At 46.0% G+C, this 21,216-nt stretch overlaps 2 protein-coding genes and 4 non-coding genes across 6 annotated transcripts in view; 2 read left to right on the top strand and 4 right to left on the bottom strand.

Annotated features, from left to right (window-relative positions):
- The window catches only part of LOC142803490 (uncharacterized), a 31,537-nt gene extending 11,717 nt beyond the window's left edge, over positions 1-19,820 (top strand). The window contains exons 2-3 of the mRNA XM_075888605.1: positions 9,171-9,569; positions 19,423-19,820. Of these exons, the coding sequence (XP_075744720.1) occupies positions 9,171-9,569; positions 19,423-19,671 (648 nt within the window). The 3' untranslated portion in view covers positions 19,672-19,820. The remainder of the gene's footprint in view (positions 1-9,170; positions 9,570-19,422) is intronic.
- LOC142802667 (uncharacterized) lies at positions 5,078-9,008 on the bottom strand. The gene is made up of 5 exons (XM_075887642.1): positions 8,938-9,008; positions 6,531-6,628; positions 6,363-6,467; positions 6,194-6,307; positions 5,078-5,898 (listed from the first exon to the last, which is right to left on the bottom strand). Exons 1-5 carry the CDS (start codon positions 9,006-9,008, stop codon positions 5,720-5,722), a joined length of 567 nt encoding a protein of 188 aa, XP_075743757.1. The 3' UTR covers positions 5,078-5,719.
- TRNAT-CGU (transfer RNA threonine (anticodon CGU)) lies at positions 12,259-12,331 on the bottom strand. Its single transcript has one exon. It is a non-coding gene; the product is annotated as a tRNA-Thr (tRNA).
- Positions 13,169-13,241, bottom strand: TRNAT-CGU (transfer RNA threonine (anticodon CGU)). Its single transcript has one exon. It is a non-coding gene; the product is annotated as a tRNA-Thr (tRNA).
- TRNAT-CGU (transfer RNA threonine (anticodon CGU)) lies at positions 13,624-13,696 on the bottom strand. The gene has a single exon. It is a non-coding gene; the product is annotated as a tRNA-Thr (tRNA).
- TRNAT-CGU (transfer RNA threonine (anticodon CGU)) lies at positions 14,103-14,175 on the top strand. The gene has a single exon. It is a non-coding gene; the product is annotated as a tRNA-Thr (tRNA).
- Positions 19,821-21,216: the final 1,396 nt, after the last annotated feature.

Below are 21,216 nucleotides of genomic sequence, written 5' to 3'. Positions count from 1 at the left end.
CTAGACACATCCAGGGTCCTATCACCCCCTTGGCTGCTCATCTTCTTCAAGCCGCTTCCTGGCGCTTTATGCATCACTCCGTAAGAGTAGTATGGACTCCAGGCCACACAGGTCTTCCTGGCAGCGAGGCGGCAAATGCTGCTACGCGCTCTTCTCTCCTCCGGGTTCCTGCCCTTCCATCTCCTGAGTCGGATCCTGAAAACTCCAGTCTCACACGCTACCGTGATGTTCTAGATTATTATTGCAGTTCGCGCCGACTTTACCCTGGCACCAACGGCAACCGATACATCAGCCTACGAATACCAGGTCGGTTAAAAGACAAGTTTTCATCGTCCGTCACAGACCAACACAAAAGGGCAAGACCAGTGCCGAAGGAGTTCCTCTTCGCCGAGAAAAAAGAGCTCCTCCGTCAAAACAGACAGCAGCTCCGAGTACAATCGCTGATCGGGAGAGCGCCGACGACAGCGGTACAGTGTACTAGAAGGGGGCAGTGAAGTGAACGAGGCAGCCGCACCGTATCTCGGCTGATTCTCCAGCGAGTGAGAGTAGAGACGGCGTTTGAGTCGCATGGTACTGAAGATCTCAGAATGGTTTGCATTGGGAGCGTACGCAAGAAGCCCGTGAAAGCATGTAGTAGCTTGTTTTTAGCGCGTTTAATGCATTTCAGAGCCTTTGTCAGTGTATGCACACCTGCTAAGCGCAATAATGCACGAGTAAACAAGCAGTCACGCAGAAATTGCGTCCGGACATTCACTGTTTCAAGAGCCAGCCGACAAAAAAAAAAGACACGTACAATCAGAGTTTGCACAGATCCGCCTAGCTTTTCACTCAAGCAGCGCTTTGAGCGGCGCTACATCATAAGTGGCTACTGGCATGCTACAAAGAGGGAAGTATCAAAACCGCGCTTGTATAAGTCCCCATATAAGTCCACATGCGCTTGATTGTTTTATGAAGAGCCCGAATATAAGCAATGATGTTAGAACATTTATATCGGTGACAATTTAGTTTTATCATCACAGTTTTGCGGAAGGTAATTATTGCTTTATAAAAGGCTTTTTTGTTTCAACCGCGCGCTTTCGCACTCAGTTTGCTTCTTTTATGCAAGCTCCAGGAGGCCGAGCCAGGGAGCCGATCTGAAAGAACGCCTATACCTTCTTATCAAGAACTCTGTGCGAAGGGGGTTATCTTAAACATGTTAAGGAGTGTTAGTTGTATAGTATACATAGCCCGTCTGTTACTCTGCGTAAATTCACTGTAATCAGTTCTCATTTTGTATCGACAGCCTAAATTTTGCTGCTTTCCTAATATTATATATGCTTAACGCCATTGCAAGCGAGAAAATATATGGCGATGTTTAGTATTATAGGTGTAGTTCTTTCATTAAGTGTCAAAAGTGTAGGCAGGCGTTGGGGAAACATTTTAGGCGTCGGTGCAACAAAAACTTTTCACATAAAGCAATTTCCACATAAAAGTGTAGGCAGGCGTTGGTGAAACAAAAAGTGAAACATTTTGCCGCTTACTCGCATCCCGAGTAAGCGGCAGTATGTTTCACCTTTTTCTTGGTCGCCTCCTCTGGCGGCGCGTCTCATCTACCCCTAGTTACCGGCGACTCTTCTTCGCTCATTTCTTCTTCTTCGTCTTCTTGTTGTCTGTCACTTGCCTCACTAACCCATTTGTTTCGTTTTTTCTTCTTTTCTGTTTTTCTTTTTTTCTTTTCGTTTTGGGTTCTTCCAAACTGTGAGGGTAGCCCTCTGCTACGGGCACTTGTATCATTTCGCTTATATCTTCCGAAGAAGGCTGGTCCACCAGCCGAAACTGTTAAGATTAAATAAATAAATTATTGTTTTGTTCCCTATACTGCGCTATTCTCGAAGTTTATCATTTTTACTGCGGTTGTCAGAATAAACTCTGGTGATCTACTTCAAATATATATATATATATATATATATATATATATATATATATATATCCCTTAGAACAGCTGCTATTTTTACTCAGTGCATTTTTTTGTCCAAATACGTTAGACTTGAACTAGTTCTGAGACCTCATACTGTCTCAAAGGTGAAATTTACGGTGCGCATTAGTGCAGAGGCACGCTATATTCAGCTTCACCAATTGTAAGTAAACGTTTGCTGCAAGACTACCCAGGATTTTTCTCTTTTTTAGGGGAAGGGGTGCAGCAGAACGACTAACTTTGGCAATTGGTGGTCGCTGTGAATACGTGTAAATATTTTAGTATACCGTGAAAAGTTAAATTACGACAACATTTCGCGGTTCAGGGGGTTAAGATTTCCTTCCTCGCCCCTCTCTACTTACGGCCTCCTGGTTCTGCGTGTGTTTGACACAGTATTTTTTTTCATCTCATAGCTTTCTGAGCGCAGATAACTTCCAATAAATCGACTCAGTTATTTTAAATATTGTAGACGCCTGCTCAACGAAAAAGAGTTGAGAGAAGAAATCAGAATAAGACACGCCCTTTTTAAATAATTTTCGATCTCTCACAAGGACATTTATGGCGCTCAAATTCGGTAGGTTGGCGTGTCATACTTCAAGGGTTATGACATCATGGGGTAAACATGAACGATGGGCAGGTACGCAGAAATTTGCATCAAAAAAGCGCACCGGAGACGCCGGAGCGCATAGCAGTTCAAGCGCGCGGCGTGCGGCTCTTTCAGTACTATTCGACTGCAGCGCCGCCGCTACGGGCAATGCGGAAGGCATCAGACGGCGAGGCGCGGTCACGCCACTCAACACTTCAAGTATACTCTAGTACACTCTAACAGCGGCCTGCTACAACCGCCTCGCAGCGGTTGCGCCAGAGGCAGAAAGATCCAGCAGCAATGAGAAGGCAAGCGAAGCGGCCTCGAGAACAACGCCCAGAAGAAATGAAGTGATTTACTCCGAGGCCGCGAAATCCAGCATTCACAGCCCTCCAGAAAACACGAGCAACGACGCATTTCCTCAGAATATGCTTATTTGTTTCTTCTTAGGGAGCAGTTCAGGCATTTTGCTGGCTGCACGATTCTCTACCTCTCAAGGAGGTCAAGGGTAGGAAGAACACCCCACTCCAGCCGCCACATCAAGTCCCGGAGGTGGCTATGCACAAATGATGCCGTCAGCATGCTCCAAGACACAAAGACACACAAAGCGGATGTGGCTTGCCGTAGGAACTAACGGGAACAATAAAGCGGCTTGTGTCAACGATAGGATCGTTAAACAGATCTACCCTAAGACAAGTGGACTGGATATGACGGGAAAATGGGATAGCTGCTGCATAAAACGAAGGAGGTGTTACTGACTGTATTGTGATGTGTACCTCAAAACAGGAAAAAGAGCACATCAGGACGAATGCAGACCGCCAAGTTTTATCGCGGAACTACCAGACATCTCAAGTTACTGCTGTCCTTTCTAGAATTCACCCAGTAAAGTTGGTTTGCAGTCAGCGCTTCTCTTATCGCGAATGTTTTATTCTTGCACGCTGCATGACTCTTAATGTTTATTGCAGACTCGCTACGGAGCACATCAATTCCTCTTCTTTTTTTTAATTTATCGCTTGTTTGCTTTTACGTCTTGCCAGCGCATGTAATCTAAAACTATTAAACCGATAGCCTTTAATGTCTCTTGCTGCTTTCATTGTCCGTACCCTGGCACGTTGCCAGCAGTGGTCTCTCCCCCTCGCACTCTCTCATCAATCGCGTGATGACGCAGCGTCTCGTTGCTCAGCATCTCACGATGGCTCTCGCGCGAACGCGTCTGTCCCCCTAGCATTTCTCGTCGAGTGGCGTGTTCCCTCACTGTGCCCAGTCATGCGAGAAAGAAGACGAGCGCATCGCGTTCCATTCTGACCGACCCCGTCTCAATGATCGCCGGCTTTCCCCGAACAGAATTTGAAATTCACAAAGTGTCCACTTTTTTAGGAGCGAAGCTCCTCAAGGCGTCGGCACAGCGTCCCGTCGTAATCGTATGCAGCCACCTCTCGTTAGTTCTTGAACCGGCCGTAGGGGGCGGTACTTGTACATATAAGGAAATGCAAATACGATGAAAAATGCAAACGGTACGATACTAGAGGGCGTTACTTGTAGTATGATAAGTGATAAAAATCACAGTATATCCATGGAGTGAATTATGACGAGTGGAGCGAAGCGTTCGTGAGTCCGTCCATGCTTCCGCATAGAGAAATAAAAAAAGGTGAAGAGTGGACACTCCCGTAGACCCCAGCGGCCCAATCGACCCTAGCACACCTGGTGGTTGGTGAGAGCAAGTGGCGTGCGCTTCTTGTTTCGGTTTCACTAGCGCAAATTTTGAATTTTTATTTTTATTTTTTTATAATAAAGTTATAATAAAGTTATAATAAGTTATAATAAAGAGAGATGCAGGTAGTGATAATTCACTACGATTTCATTCATCGCGCTTGTTCTTGTTCTTTTGTTCACTTGTTGATGACTTGTTCTTTTGGAACAAGTGATCAATGTATATATCAGTCAAAGAGACAGAGTATCCGCAATGTTTTATTCAAAGGCAAGGTAGAGTCTGAGAATATAAAAAGCACCATATGACAAAAGTAGACAACAAATGCATCTCCCCTTACAAATAAATTGTAACAAATATTGTAAAAATTACAGAGAGAACACAGACAACGCACACATCGCTAGAGTTGGCAGAAGCCGAGAAGCTGGTGAAGTATGACACACCGGGCCCGTGAGTAAGTAAGGATCTATGGCAAAAACACAGCGCACAATGCTGAAGAATCACGCCTGGGGTTAACCAAAATAATGCATAGAAAAAAAGAGTGCAAAGAAACCACACGACCCAATATAGCAGAAAGGCAAAGCTGCAGTGTGCTGGCTGTGCTTAAGAACAGCTAGCCCAAAATGACAAAAAAGCAGACTTGATGCCTGCTTGTCCTCAGAAAGGTACGGCTTTGCAGCTCGCTCACTACGTGAAAGACAAACTTTATGCTACAACACTGGCAGGTCGTGTGGCTCTTCTTATCATCAAAAACTTAAGATCCCAAGTGATTTGCGTCTGCGTGTTGCTGTGACGCTTGCGAGCAAAAATAGATTGTAGTCATCACTTATCCAGAATTGTGGACCTTAATTGGTGTTACGAAAGCGGTATTACAGGGCTAATAAATAGCAGAAGGAAACCACTTTGGCTCATTATTTTTCACAAAGGCTCTACATCGTACGTTATCACTCACAAGCTATATAAAAATAAAACGGCAGCGTCCGCAGCCCCATCAAACGCTACAAGTTTGGGTATTCTTTTGAAAATTTTGATAGGCGAGATGAGGAGGTTGATGAGAAGCTAAAATACAAAAAGCGTGATAACGTGAACTGTGCCCACTTCATACTGTGTTCCTTACCCACTCGAAGACATTTCAACAAGCGGTTTTGTTATCAAACGCTACAAGTTTGGGTATTCTTTTGAAAATTTTGATAGGCGAGATGAGGAGGTTGATGAGAAGCTAAAATACAAAAAGCGTGATAACGTGAACTGTGCCCACTTCATACTGTGTTCCTTACCCACTCGAAGACATTTCAACAAGCGGTTTTGTTATCGATATATTACTTGAGCTGGAGAGATAAAGCATACACAGTGACCAAGCGACCCACAGTGAAGTGTACAGTTCGCCCGCATTTGCTACAAAAATACAGACAGGATACCCAACATTCTTTTTAAGGTTATGCAAATCACTTCGAGCGAATACACAGTGTCCCTACTCCTCATAGCGGGTAACCAAAATAATGTATGCAACGAATGAGTGGTTAGTTTGGTGAGGCTGTCTCCGCAGTCTTTTGATAGTTTTCCGCTGTGCTGCTACTTTGGCTTGCAGATGTTTAATGGTTTGCTTGTACTTCATTGATGGAGACATTGTCGCTGGCACACAGGAACGCACTGCAATAAACAAAAAATGGATGTAAAAGCGAAGAACAACTAATCCCATACGAGCACTTTCCTCGCTCTTTCAGACCCAAGGTGCACATCTTTCTGTGGTGCAAAGTTTTCGATTCCACTCCCTAAAAACAAACCATTCAAAATGTTGTCAATGCACAAAAAAAATGAAAATCACTGAGAGCCCACCCTTAAATTTTGTAAGTGCACACGTAGTGTCCTTTTGAGGATAGTTTCCTCAAAATGTCCTTAACATAAAATAGCACATTAAAAACAGCTGCAATAAAAGCATAGTCACCATTTTCTCTAGGGCACTCAGGCGTGGAGCTGTTGGCGGAGACGTCTTCTGGAAGATATTGTGAAGCTTGTTCAGTGCCTCGGACAGTGCTGTCGGAACAATCTTGCGAGCAGCCTGCGGAAGTCTCAATATCAATCCACTCTGGTGTTGAAGTGAGCATACAACTTACCGGTCACACAAGTTCCTTTTGTGACAGCTGAACGACTGGTTAAGGTTTTCTCCGGCAAGACGAAGTCAGCAGAAATTCTTTCACCAGCTACAAGGGAGTTGCCACCTGCAGAGGTTTGGTCAACAGTCAATTTGGGTAAAAAAAAAGAAATCGCGACACTGAACGCACCCTGTTCATCGGGGCACCTCAATGTGTGGGAGCCGTTTTTTGAAGCCTCTACCGCAGGTCCTGAAGAAATGAAATTACGACAATGTGTCAGTAAGAGGCTTAAAATAACAAAAACTGAAGCTCATCCGCACCTTGCAGTGCAGCTTCAGCAGTCATGTCACAGTCACAATTTGAAGCGACGCTCAAAGAACGTGCATATATGTGCAGTTGGTACAAGTTACAAAGATTGTAGCATGAGGAAACAGCTCTTTCAAACGCATAAATTGGTCGAACGTGGAAGAAAAGAGAAGGCACCAACTAGGAAACAAGTAATTTGTGATTTTTGGAATTATCAACAGTGCCAGCTTTCACTGATGAACGGTATACGTACATGTGCACTCAGGCTTGAAGATAACGTGAAATAGCCCTTTAAAGTCTTTCAAAACAAGTTGCGCAGGTCAAGAGCATCAAAAAACGACAGAAATGTAAAGCTGCTGTTAGGAAGGTAATAGCCCACAATTCACAAAATTTAAGACTTTCCAAGTGTTACTTCTACAGTGAGGTTTCTCCATCGGCTACAAAGATCTTCGTGGTTAACTGTCGCCACCGATTCAATACAAGTGGCTGCTATTGCACATATTTGAGTTTCAGTCAATCACTTACATGGTGCAGCTGGTTGCACACTGGGAACAGCCATTCTTGTAAGCTTTGTGTGCCCAGGGTCCATCAAACTTTGAGCAGTAAAATGGTCGCTACAAACCCTGTACGTTGCGTACAATAGGCTGGCCGGCTTACTCAGGAGATCATCGCGTCCAGCATACTGCATCCATGCTTTCATCCTGCATTGGCAATGAACTACCAGCTGAAAGGGGAAGTGCTTGAATAGTGATTTTTTATTGTTACCTTCACTGAGCAAGTACGAACAGTAAGCCTATAGACATGCAAACCATACAAAAGCTTTAACACACCTGCCGTCCCGTGGTATGCAGAAGAAACTCGTCCCAGGCTTCTTGTAGGTTCTGCCATTGTTGAAGCACCACGATATACAGCAGTAGCTGCCGTAGCTTGGACCGCCGGACGGCATGGCATCAGCGCGGTCTGAAAATGTTAGTAAGTGGATGCTTCGCTGTCAAATTACGAAAAAGATATGTGCACGTCATAAGTGTACCAACAAACCCCTTTGAATGATTAGCTAATCGATGCACAATACAAAACCATTGATACATCTCTGACCCATAAAACTCTGACTTACAAAGATAGACGTCAAGACCACGTACAAAGATCTTCAGAAGTTTCCAGGCCGCTATCCCTTGTAATGCAATGGTATCGCGGCCTGGGAACTTTAGAACACCTTCGTGCGTACGCAGTATCAGCACAGTACATTTGGAAGAAAAATCGTAGTTGAAATGTGCGGTAAAGTTATATTGGAAACGTCAACAAAATTTGTGAGCAGCTTGCACTTGTGGCACAAGGCTAGCGAAGAAACGAAGATGATGGCCACTTGGCTAGTCCAGATTTGCCTCCGGCACACCAAGAATTATTCGTGTTGCGAGCCTTCGGGAAACGTGTCGTGAAGCATGCGAGGCCCAGCGAACGCTACTCAATATTTTGCATTGAGCCACCGAGCCTATGACCTAGCTGCCCAGCTATGCTCAGCGCACAGACGCTCGCGTCCGTGGCAGACGCAGCACGCGTCGCCTCGGCTTGACGCCGTGCCACCTTTGCTATACTGCATACGTTGCACAATGTTCCCGTCTAGCCACCGCATAGAGCCGCAAACTTTCTTTTTAGCGAACCTCCCAGTCCTTACAAGCTTCAGAAAAAGGTTACAACTGCGTGAATGAGACGCCACGTAAGAAACAAACTCGCACACACGAAGCGCAACGTGTGTGTGTGCATCTTACGTTTGTAGAATGGTGTCTTATTCGCGCAGGCGTAACCGTTTTCTGAAAAAATGACCGAACAAGACCAACAACATGTCATTCAAAAAGCTTCGCTTGAAAACGTGCCTCACCTGTTATCTCACGCTTGAAAACGCCGACGCAGCCGACGTTGACGAAAGCGGCGAAAGCTTCTCGCTGTCAGTCATGCATGGGCTTGTCGCTGGGTAGATGGTGTTTATGACAGTACGGCTGAAGAAAAATAATCGCGTAAGATGTGTTGAATAAATTGTTTTGATGTATAAAGAACATACCTAATTTGGGCGTATAACTATTATTTTGTGAAAACAATTCTGTCGCATTGATTAAAACTGTTTTTTTTTTTTGCGCTTGCGCCCTCTGACGTTTGATGAGAGCACTAGCTGGTTACGTAATCGTGACGCACTTCCTAAGGCCAGGTTTCGCGGAGTGTCCTCTCTTGTCTTCTTCTTTCTCTATAGCTTCCGTGCGTCCATCCGTCTGCCTCACGCCACTCGTCGTCATTTTACCTTGTGAATATGCGGTGATTTCTTGCTGAGGTTGCAGTTACATTGGCTGGAGTTGAAACAGTTTTTCCCATCGTGTTGATATGCTTACCTTTAGAGGCAAACACAGACATTGCGCATATATTTAAAAGAAAATAAGACGAGCCAATGATGACGCGGTACAGCGTTTTCCGTACTTATGCCAAATGGAAAACTGGCACTCTTGACTGAAACTTCCATTTCCACATCGCACGCAGGCCCGGCACACGGGCCCCATGCTGTGGGTGGCACTTTTCCTGATGAGCAAGATGTCGCGCATCTTCAGCCGGTTCGTGCTGCTGGCGGTGGGTGCCCTCTACCCCGCCTACCTGTCGTGCAAGGCTGTGCGCGCACGCAGCCCCCGCGACTACGTGCGCTGGATGATGTACTGGGTGGTGTTCGCCGCCTTCCTGTGCGTGGAGCCGCTGACCGACGTGCTGTTCGGCTGCTGCCTGCCGCTCTACGCCGAGCTCAAGATCGCCTTCGTATTCTGGCTCCAGTCGAGCAGCACGCGCGGCGCCAGCCTGCTCTTCCGTAAGCTAGTGCTGCCCGAGTTCACCAGGCGCGAGAGCGACATCGACGCCCATCTCGGACAGCTGCACACCAGGGCCTCTCAGGTGCGCTCTCTCGCAAAACACATTGTCAGGCAACATGGGCTAGTCTGTGCATGCTACAAGAGTACTTCATGACGTGAATCACTGAGAATTGGCGAAATAAAAGGGCGTCACTCGAAACTAATTTCATTGTACCAAAACCATTACCATGCTGCATATGCGCACTAACACACCATGCGTCACATCGCAACTATGGGTAACGTTCTATGCAAGTGCTAGTAAGGAAGCCTATGAGCAACAACAACAACAAAATAAAATTCTTTCTTTTAACCTGTTATTTTCAGTGGTTTGCATATAATTTTCTTGTAGTTTTGGGCTAGCTCGTTTTCTTTTACTCACCGTGGTGGTCTTGTGGCTATTCTTCTCGGCTGCTGACCCTAAAGTCGCGGGATCGAATCCCAGCCAGGACGACCGCATTTTCGTTGGAGGCGGAACTGCTTGAGGCCCGGGTGTACACAGATTTAGGTGATGTTAAAGAACGAAGGCCTCCATAACGGCGTCTCTTATAAGAACGCTGAATCCCTACTATATATATATATATATATATATATATATATATATATATATAAATATATATATATATATATATATATATATATATTGTTACGTAAAATGATACTGGACGTGACTATTTGCCAGTGTATTTACACTTTACACAGATAAAATCTGACCGCAGCACACAGAGCGAGCAAACCAGTCCTCTTCGTCGTCGTCCACAGAATGGTTCACCCTTCATATGATAGCTACGTAGCATCACCCACAGTTGTAAAAGCACCGGCTCGGTGCACTTTATACGTGTTCCTCAGAAGGAGGGCAGTATGGTTACAGCCTACTGACGTGGACTACGTCACTGGGGGAGTTTGCAGACAGGCTAGTCCCAGAGACTGGAATGGCCTCATAGGTTACGTCCGTTACCCGTCGTATGATACGGTAAGGTCGCTTGTACTGAGATAGCAACTTTTCTGACAATCCAACACGACGAACTGGGCACCAGAGAAGAACTAGCGAACCAGGTGAGAAGTCAACGTCGACATGCTTGCTGTCATAGAGAGCTTTCTGGGTTTCTTGTGAAGCCAACAACTTAGAGCTGGCAATTTGGCGTGCATGGTCGGCACAAGCGATAGCATCACGTGCGTATTCACTCGGCGGAGGTGTAGTAGTCGGTAGTAGGGTGTCCAGTAAGGTCGGATTACGGCCATAGAGCATATAAAAAGGGGAATAACCTGCAGTATCATGACGAGATGAATTATAGGCGAACGTCACGTGAGGTAGCGCTAGATCCCAGTCATGGTGGTCAGATAAGACATACGTCGAGAGCATGTCCGTGAGGGTGCGATTCAGGCGTTAGGTCAGGTCATTTGTTTGAGGATGGTAGGAAGTGGTCAGTTTGTGTTGCGTTGAGGAAGAGCGCAAAAGGTCGTCCAGTATGCGTGACGAAAATGCGCGTCCACGATCGGTGAGCAATTGCTGACGAGCGCCATGGTGTAGATTTACATCGTGGAGCAAAAATCAGCAACGTCAGTAGAAGTGCTAGTGGGGAGCGTGGCAAACCTGGTCGCATGGTCTATAGCAACGGCGACCCACTTGTTCCCAGAGTTTGATTCAGATAATGGTCCGAGGAGGTCTACACCAACACGAAAGAAAGGTTCGGTAGGGATGGAGATCGGTGAGTCCAGCAGGGGGTGCGGCAGGTTGTTTTCTACATTGGCATTTATCGCAGGAGGCAACGTAGCGTCTAACAGACCGTGCGAGACCACGCCAAAAGAAGCGGCGCCGGATGCGGTCTTACGTGCGAGATACACCCAAGTGGCCGGCAGTTGGTTCGTCGTGAAGCTCATGCCGGGACCGCTGAACTGAGATGGTTAGGCACGACTAGAAGTAGTTCAAAGCCATCTGGCTGGACGCTACGACGGTACAGTGTGCCATTCAGGAGAACGAACATGAGGAGTGACACGTTATTAGGGTCAGATTCCAGACGGACAATGAGTGACTGCAAGGAAGGATCGCGACGCTGTTCGTCACCAATCTGACGAAACCTAGACATGGACATGACGCTGCAGGGGCCAGGCTCGCCAACCGATTAATCTGTTTGGTCAACAGGGTAGCGGGACAAGCAATCGGCATCCCCTAATACCCTACTTATATGCGCCCTGCCACTTCTGGACGTCCAGCCGCTACACCATCCAACTTTTACTCACCGCCTCTTCATGAGCCTCTCTCCACTGACGCCCCTTCTTCCAGTCGCTGCTACGCCCGCTCCCCGCCGCCGCTACGCCGCAAATCCCGCTCTCCGCCGCCTCGGCGCTTTTCCTCGCCGAGCTTCTCAGAACAATTGCAGCAGGAAAACTAGATATTGCAGCTTTTGGAGGTGAAGCTGCAAAACCAACGACGCCCGGAAACCCTCTACTGACACTATCCAGCACCTTCACCACAAATATGTAACGTAATATGAGTATTTGCCAGTGTATTTACACATAAAATCAGAGCGCAGCACACACAGCGAGCTCGAATATATATATATATATATATATATATAAGGGAAAGAAGTGTATACCTAAGGGCTCGTTTTTCCGTGTTTTAACACAATATTAATGAGATATAACAGACAGTAATGCCAAGGAATGTACAGGTGAAGTTATTAAAACCAATGGAATGTAAATAAGAAGAAAGAAAAGTGGATGAAAAAATTACCAACTGTGAGCAGGAATCGAACCTACGACCTTCGAATTACGCGTTCGATGCTCTAACCACTGAGCTATCACAGCGGCCCTCCCTCCATCCACTTTTTTGGGGTTATCTGTGAATTTAGAAGTAGGAGTGACAGTCAGCGCCATCTATAAGCCAAAGAACGAGTGTGAAAACACTCTTATTCGCATGTTTGGCGTCACGTAGTACGTGAACCTATTATGAGCGGGCAGCTGATTAATTGTCCCTCTTATACAACCTAAACACACCAAGTCTGCCAGTACGAGACCCTCGTTCAATGAAATAAGGGAAAGAAGTGTATACCTAAGGGCTCGTTTTTCCGTGTTTTAACACAATATTAATGAGATATAACAGACAGTAATGCCAAGGAATGTACAGGTGAAGTTATTAAAACCAATGGAATGTAAATAAGAAGAAAGAAAAGTGGATGAAAAAATTACCGACTGTGAGCAGGAATCGAACCTACGACCTTCGAATTACGCGTTCGATGCTCTAACCACTGAGCTATCACAGCGGCCCTCCCTCCATCCACTTTTTTGGGGTTATCTGTGAATTTAGAAGTAGGAGTGACAGTCAGCGCCATCTATAAGCCAAAGAACGAGTGTGAAAACACTCTTATTCGCATGTTTGGCGTCACGTAGTACGTGAACTTATTATGAGCGGGCAGCTGATTAATTGTCCCTCTTATACAACCTAAACACACCAAGTCTGCCAGTACGAGACCCTCGTTCAATGAAATAAGGGAAAGAAGTGTATACCTAAGGGCTCGTTTTTCCGTGTTTTAACACAATATTAATGAGATATAACAGACAGTAATGCCAAGGAATGTACAGGTGAAGTTATTAAAACCAATGGAATGTAAATAAGAAGAAAGAAAAGTGGATGAAAAAATTACCAACTGTGAGCAGGAATCGAACCTACGACCTTCGAATTACGCGTTCGATGCTCTAACCACTGAGCTATCACAGCGGCCCTCCCTCCATCTACTTTTTTGGGGTTATCTGTGAATTTAGAAGTAGGAGTGACAGTCAGCGCCATCTATAAGCCAAAGAACGAGTGTGAAAACACTCTTATTCGCATGTTTGGCGTCACGTAGTACGTGAACTTATTATGAGCGGGCAGCTGATTAATTGTCCCTCTTATACAACCTAAACACACCAAGTCTGCCAGTACGAGACCCTCGTTCAATGAAATAAGGGAAAGAAGTGTATACCTAAGGGCTCGTTTTTCCGTGTTTTAACACAATATTAATGAGATATAACAGACAGTAATGCCAAGGAATGTACAGGTGAAGTTATTAAAACCAATGGAATGTAAATGAGAAGAAAGAAAAGTGGATGAAAAAATTACCAACTGTGAGCAGGAATCGAACCTACGACCTTCGAATTACGCGTTCGATGCTCTAACCACTGAGCTATCACAGCGGCCCTCCCTCCATCCACTTTTTTGGGGTTATCTGTGAATTTAGAAGTAGGAGTGACAGTCAGCGCCATCTAAAAGCCAAAGAACGAGTGTGAAAACACTCTTATTCGCATGTTTGGCGTCACGTAGTACGTGAACTTATTATGAGCGGGCAGCTGATTAATTGTCCCTCTTATACAACCTAAACACACCAAGTCTGCCAGTACGAGACCCTCGTTCAATGAAATAAGAGAAAGAAGTGTATACCTAAGGGCTCGGGTTCGCATGTTTGGCGTCACGTACTACGTGACGCCAAACATGCGAATAAGAGTGTTTTCACACTCGTTCTTTGGCTTATAGATGGCGCTGACTGTCACTCCTACTTCTAAATTCACAGATAACCCCAAAAAAGTGGATGGAGGGAGGGCCGCTGTGATAGCTCAGTGGTTAGAGCATCGAACGCGTAATTCGAAGGTCGTAGGTTCGATTCCTGCTCACAGTTGGTAATTTTTTCATCCACTTTTCTTTCTTCTTATTTACATTCCATTGGTTTTAATAACTTCACCTGTACATTCCTTGGCATTACTGTCTGTTATATCTCATTAATATTGTGTTAAAACACGGAAAAACGAGCCCTTAGGTATACACTTCTTTCCCTTATTTCATTGAACGAGGGTCTCGTACTGGCAGACTTGGTGTGTTTAGGTTGTATAAGAGGGACAATTAATCAGCTGCCCGCTCATAATAAGTTCACGTACTACGTGACGCCAAACATGCGAATAAGAGTGTTTTCACACTCGTTCTTTGGCTTTTAGATAGCGCTGACTGTCACTCCTACTTCTAAATTCACAGATAACCCCAAAAAAGTGGATGGAGGGAGGGCCGCTGTGATAGCTCAGTGGTTAGAGCATCGAACGCGTAATTCGAAGGTCGTAGGCTCGATTCCTGCTCACAGTTGGTAATTTTTTCATCCACTTTTCTTTCTTCTTATTTACATTCCATTGGTTTTAATAACTTCACCTGTACCATCCTTGGCATTACTGTCTGTTATATCTCATATATATATATATATATATATATATATATATATATATATATATGTGTGTGTGTGTGTGTGTGTGTGTGTGTGTGTGTGAATAAAATTTGTGCAGGTCTATAGGTATATAATACTGTGAGACGTAGTTATTTAGGCGTTATATTTCGCATGAAAAATACCTCAAACTCTGCCGCACTCAATAATTTATTGAATACTATAAGTTTGAGTCATTATTAGCAACCATTTTTCCACTTAAAAATAAGGCGCAACTTTTTATGACTATGACAGTTTAGTCATCTATATTTTCTCTTGTTTACTTTTTCACAACGTTACTAGGTGGAGGTAAATGATGCTGTACATGACTTCCGTGTCATGATTATTATGTTCGGATGTGTCGTTTAATGCCTAGTTCACACTGAAACATCCGCTTTCTACCGCGACCGAAATTCCCCTGCCGCCGTAACGCAGCGTCGTTCGCACTGGACGCGCCCCGCGCCGCCGAATATGCCATCTACTATGGGGCGAACGCGGTATGGATGCGCTCTCACCCGGTTGTTGTCGCGGCTCGCAAACGCTACTACGCTATCCGGTGGTGTATACTTCGACGATTCTCGTACGCAAGAAGCAAGAAAAGGCAGTACTGCTTACTTTGTTGGCAAGTGGCTGTCTTGTAATGCTCGAAGAGCAGAAAAAACCACCGACGCCAGCGGCGTTGGTGGGTTCGTTTTGCTCTGCAAGACCGCAACAAGCTCGGTCACACCAACAGCAAGCTCGGTCACCTCTTTCAAGAAATATATACGGAGGTGAAGTAGGCACAGAGTAGGTTAAACTCCGGTTGATTTCAACATTCAGTTACGTGCACTGCGGCATAACAAGTGAGTAGGGCTTGACCAATATTTTTCAAAATTACTTGACTAGCGCTCCTATTGGGCCGCGGTGACCAATTCGGCGGCAGACGCCGCAAAAAATCGGTCCGAGAGCGATCGGCGCGGGGAGGGCCCTTCGGCGGAACTCGCCACCGCCGAACCGGATTCGGAGCACTTTCGGCGGCCAAAATGCTCAGTGTGAACGCGGCCTAACATCGTCCTCTATTCACGTCACATGATAATAAGTTTAGTATATGTGGAGTTAGAGAAGCGGCCACAAGCACGCTATGAGCGTGGTATGTTGTCATGTTCTTACATGCGTGTCAGGATTATCATGTTTGCACCAGTCATATATTTCATCATCCATTGACGTCACGTAACAACAGATTTGGTATATGTGGAGCTAGCAAAACGGCCGCGAGCGCATCATGAAGGGCCCAATATACTCCAGTGTAGTGTTGACGCGCGCGCACGCTGGGCACAGTGACGCTACGTCAGCAAAACGCGAGCACTCTATGGTCTGATGCCAGGTGCGACCGCGTCCGTCGGCGCGGCCCGACGGCAACCGGCGCGAAATGTGACAGGCTGCATTTCGCGCCGATGCGTTACCCTTACAATACTGTGTCTTTCTTATTTCGTGAAGGAGGGACGCCGGACGCGCTGAAACGCGCATGCGTCAAAGCAACGCAGCGCGACGTGCGCCTGCGAGTATATAGCAGGACCAGCGCCTGGCGTGGCAACGCCGGTGTGACGCGACGAAATGAACGCCGGCGAGCACGCGCACCGCGTCACGTCGAAATGCATTCGCACCTCAACTGCGGCATGTAGTCATGTTCTCACATGACACGCATTTCATTCTTATCTTATTTGCACCAGTCACATACCTTCATCATTCATTGGCATCACGCAATACTTAATCTTGTACATGTGAAGCTAGTGCAACGGCCGCGAGCGCATCATAAGTGTGGGATGTAGTCATGTTGTTACATGACACGCATGACGTGATTATCATGTTTGGATGTGTCAGTTAGCTATGTCGTTCGTTCGCGTCAAGTAATACCGAGTTTGGTGTATGTGAAGCTAGCGAAACGGCCGCGAGCGCATCATGAGCGTAGCATGTTGTCATGTTGTTACATGACTCGCACCCCATGTTTATCAAGTTTGCACCAGTATCATACCTGCGTCATCCATTCACGTCCTGTAATACCAGATTTGGTATAAGTGAAGCTAGCGAATCTACCACCAGCGCATCATGAGCGTGGCATGAAGTCATGTTGTTACATGACACGCATTTCATATTAATCATATTTGCACCAGTCACATACTTTGGTCATCCATTCACGTACTGTAATACCAAATTTGGTATACGTGACGCTTGCGAAACAGCTGCGAGCGCACGATAAGCGTGGCATGTAGTCAAGTTGTTACATGACGCGCATGTCATGATTTTCATGCCAGGGTCTGTCGCAAGTGTTCGCCATGCAATCATGCCATATACCATACCAGTTTTGCAACATGACATGTGAACGAAACCACAAGAGCTGCAGGATCATGAATTGTAAATCGTGACATTCATGACATACATATTATTTTCATCTTATGACTAGTCAAATATGTTTTTCATACAGTCATGTTCTAAGTTTGGTATCGATAACATAATCAAAACGGCCAGGAGAGCTAAAGGTCTTAGGCGGCTAGATAGATAGATAGATAGATAGATACGCTCAAAGTCGCCGAAGTTCGCTAAGAAATGCTTCGCATTTAAAATAAAGCAGATGGGACGCAATAGCTGGTAAACAAGTGACGTCATTTTGTGTGCACTAGCGCAAAGTTTTATCTCGAATTACTTTTCATGGGCCCCTATTCGCTAAGCACTCGCACTAAGGCGATTGCTGGTGAGTCATCCATGAGTAAACTCCAATCTAATATGGACTCGTGACTGGAGGCACCATACTCATTACTAAATAGTAATGTTTAAGTGTGCTATCGTTCACTTTGCCTCGGTTTTACGTAGAAACTTATTCTTCGAATTTTTATTCGCCATTCGTGGCATTTTCCGTCGACGGATTAAGGCAACCAACAGCGTAGCAGCGTATACTTGTGATATCTGCAGCGTAGCTTATTTGTTTGACACATACGCACGTTCCTTAGCATGCACGATTCTTGTGATCTTCTGTTTTAACCGGAAGAAATGAGACCTAGTCACGCCAAACTGATGATATTTTGGTTTTATTCAATGGTCACAATAACTCAATTCATCACACTGCACAAAATGACAATATTCGAAAAATTGGGAACGCTCTCTGCTTTATGTTTTTCTTTTTTTGCATTATGCTCCGATAAATTACCGCTATGTATGTGAATGAATACGGGTTAATTGTACCATGATGTATAACTTGGCACTCTGCTCACCGATAATGCGAACAGTGGGCACTGCATGCTCAAGAAGGAAACCGGGCTGCAGGAATACTGATGATTGAAAGTCCAGCGAGCAGTGCATTCCGAACCACTGTCCTTGTTTGTTATCTGGCAGACATGGGTCACCAGGCATACGTTTTTTTCTACTGCATCGTTGCACAGCACATAGTTTCCGCAGCTAACGACAAAAGCACTCGGCGTTAAATGTAATTCGCATCGTTCCGCTGCCCGCTGGACAATGCACTGCAGATGTTCACCAACAATAAAACGCACCTAACAATTTCGCGCACAACAGAGAACGCATTGATTTGATTGATTTGTGGGGTTTAACGTCCCAAAACCACCATTTGATTATGAGAGACGCCGTAGTGGAGGACTCCGGAAATTTTGACCACCTGGGGTTCTTTAACGTGCACCCAAATCTGAGTACACGGGCCTAAACAGAGAACGCAAGCAATCGCAGAAGACTAATACACATGAGGGGTGTGTGTCATCGCAGACGAATGTTACGAGTGGGCTTTGCCATGTACACCCATGTAGTGCAAGGGCTGCACTGACTGTAGCGTGGGCAGAGGTCGCTAAAAATTTTTGTTCGTAATAATAAAAACCGTCATGATTTCTTTGTTAATAGCACTTACTTATTACTGTTGGCGAAAAAAATCTTATTTGTAAAACCTACTGACTGGTTCGATTTTGAGTCAAAATTGATTTTTTCACTATTAGTGCTTGTTCCCTCCACACCACATAGTAGCACTTCCATCGCAGCTCCCATAACTCCCCATGCTGATGTCACTGGCAACAGCTTCTGAACCGCTTTTCGCCCGAGCCTTCGCGACCTATTTAAATAGACCTTGCGTCAGATATCCACTAAAAAACCCTCTACGCCGTTGCTTATCAATAACCAAGCCACAGATGCACACCGCCAGGGTTTCAGCTCGACTAGCGACGCATGCGCCAAGGAGCCGCCGCAGCCAAGCCACTCCCACAGATGGAGACTATCCGCGGCACCGTGGTTGCTCGGCGCGGCACGAGCTCACTGCGAGCGACGAAATGCCCCCCGCTTTTACCGGGAGTAGCACAACCAGGTTTCCTGTCGGTTTCTGGCGCTGGAGTTTTGGACATTCTTGCCAGGTGTGCGATAGGCTCTACACTGTCTACGCAAATGAAAGAGCATCAGCTGAGGAAGTGAAGTGATCGACCGGCTTCGCTGTTTGTTAATAAGCTTTACACGCAAGTGTAAACTTCCCTTCTTTTAGTCCACGGAGGGGGAACTGTTTAGGGTGAGGGGTATACAGCTTCCCTGTAAAACGTGCTTTCCGCTTCGGTATTATGAACTGATAATCGAGACACCCTGGAGTGTCTTGAGATACAACGCTATCGCAGTCTTGAAGCACGTTCATGAGCGATGGTACTGTCTTGTCTCTTGCAGGTTGGCGCGTCGACCATTCGCTTGATGACCCAGACAGTTCTGCACACGGTGTTTAGCCACATTCGAGAAAACTACAGCGTAGCCGACCTCGTGTCGTCCGACCTGAAGCTGAGCCTCTTGGAGCCGATCGAAGGATCGTCGTCTCTCGAGGACCCCTCGGAGATGGCGCTCGGAGACCAGGGAGGACGGCGCAGGACGCTCCGGCGGGCTGAGGAAGAACCCAAGAAGCGAAAGCTCCGCGCCGCCTAGGGAACTCCGTGGACGAGCAGACGTTGTTTAATTCCCTTCCTCGGTGCTTGCGAAATCACTGTGCCTCACGAGAACTGAGTGTCGTGCTTGATGATCGTATGAAATTTTGGACTCCGAAATCGGCTGTACGGGATTTTACCCTCTTTTAGCTAGAAGTGGTTCTACGTTACTAAATTGCTTCACTGAAAGGCATTGGGTTGCACAGTCTTCCTAAAATGACACTATGCTGAGGCACAAGGTGTTGTCACGGGGGCCATTCACATGCCTTGAAGTTTGTTAGACGTCCATAAGTACATCATCAAGCGGCGCACCAGTTAGCAAGGCGTATAGGAAGAAACCTTCATTCTTCGACTTGTTGGCACACGAGTGTCTTGGGAATAAAATTTGTCACCACGTCTGCTCTCCCCAAACATTCCGTGCACTGTCTTTGTCACAACGTAAAACGCAGTAATATTTTCTGAACGATTACCCAGAGAGGTAGCACGATTGAATGTGAATTGTACTTACAGTTCTGTTATGTCGGAGCTCCATGATAAGCAGAACTTCAAAGGCCCTTGAAACGCAGGGAAGCTTTTTGGTTGACCTCTCTGCCTTCCTTTCACTTCCTTTCTGAGGCCCTTGTCTTATCGGCAAAATGAGACCATGCGAAGCTTCACGTACTATTCAATCCTTATCTCTCTTTCTATCTTTCCTCCTCTCTCTCTTTCTCATTGCGTCATAATTCGTCCTGCTTTTTTTTCCTTCTTTCGTGTCGGATGCTGTACACCTTCAATCCATGCGCTTGGCAGCGCCACACCTCAGTTGCTGCAGGAAACATTGAAAATAACGCGTTCATATCCAGGCACGGAGGAAGGAAAAGTAGGAGAGGGCATGGCCAGCTAGCGCAGGGCGTAAAAATTGTGGCGGAAATTACGTCACAGCGGCCATATTCACTGCGCACAATGGTGGTGTTTTGTTATTATGGATGTAGTGTAGTGCGGCACCGTTCAGGCGGTCCTGCGGCGGTGTGCGCGTTTTCATGAGCCTCGCATCTAACCGTGGCGTACTGCAGGTGTTCGACAGCATCCAGCTGCATTGTTAGCTACGCTATTTTCCTCCGGTGGTGGTTGTAACCTGGTGTCTGAACTAGAAACCATGGAACGAGCGCTCGTATACATACTCCGAATGTGCAGCGTCCGTCAAAATTATGCTAAAAAGCCATCATAGAAGATAACGACTGTGCTCAAGAATTCATTCAATGAATGCTTTGCAGGTAAGTGACAATTATGCGGTGTTGCTTCTTATGACAACGGACGATGCATTTGCGGTCCTTAGGCCCTTATTAAGATGTTGTTGTTCACCTATGGATGGCACATAAGACTAATCTAATCTTGCTTTTCGTGTTCCTCTAAAGTTACCACATGCTTCTGCGCATTAAAGTTCCTGTTCTGCTTCGCTTAAGATGCTCGCTCTTCGCAACAACGTCTCGCTCTCCGCAATATTGTCGGTAGTGTAGCAAAACTCGTTAATATGTCTACATGCCCCTGCACAAGGTAACCAGGTGCA

This window comes from Rhipicephalus microplus, chromosome 3 (genome assembly GCF_043290135.1).
Source record: "Rhipicephalus microplus isolate Deutch F79 chromosome 3, USDA_Rmic, whole genome shotgun sequence".
Taxonomy (NCBI): Eukaryota; Metazoa; Arthropoda; class Arachnida; order Ixodida; family Ixodidae; genus Rhipicephalus; species Rhipicephalus microplus.
The sequence above is the reverse complement of the archived record's forward strand: the minus strand, read 5'-3'. Positions and strand labels throughout refer to the sequence as shown.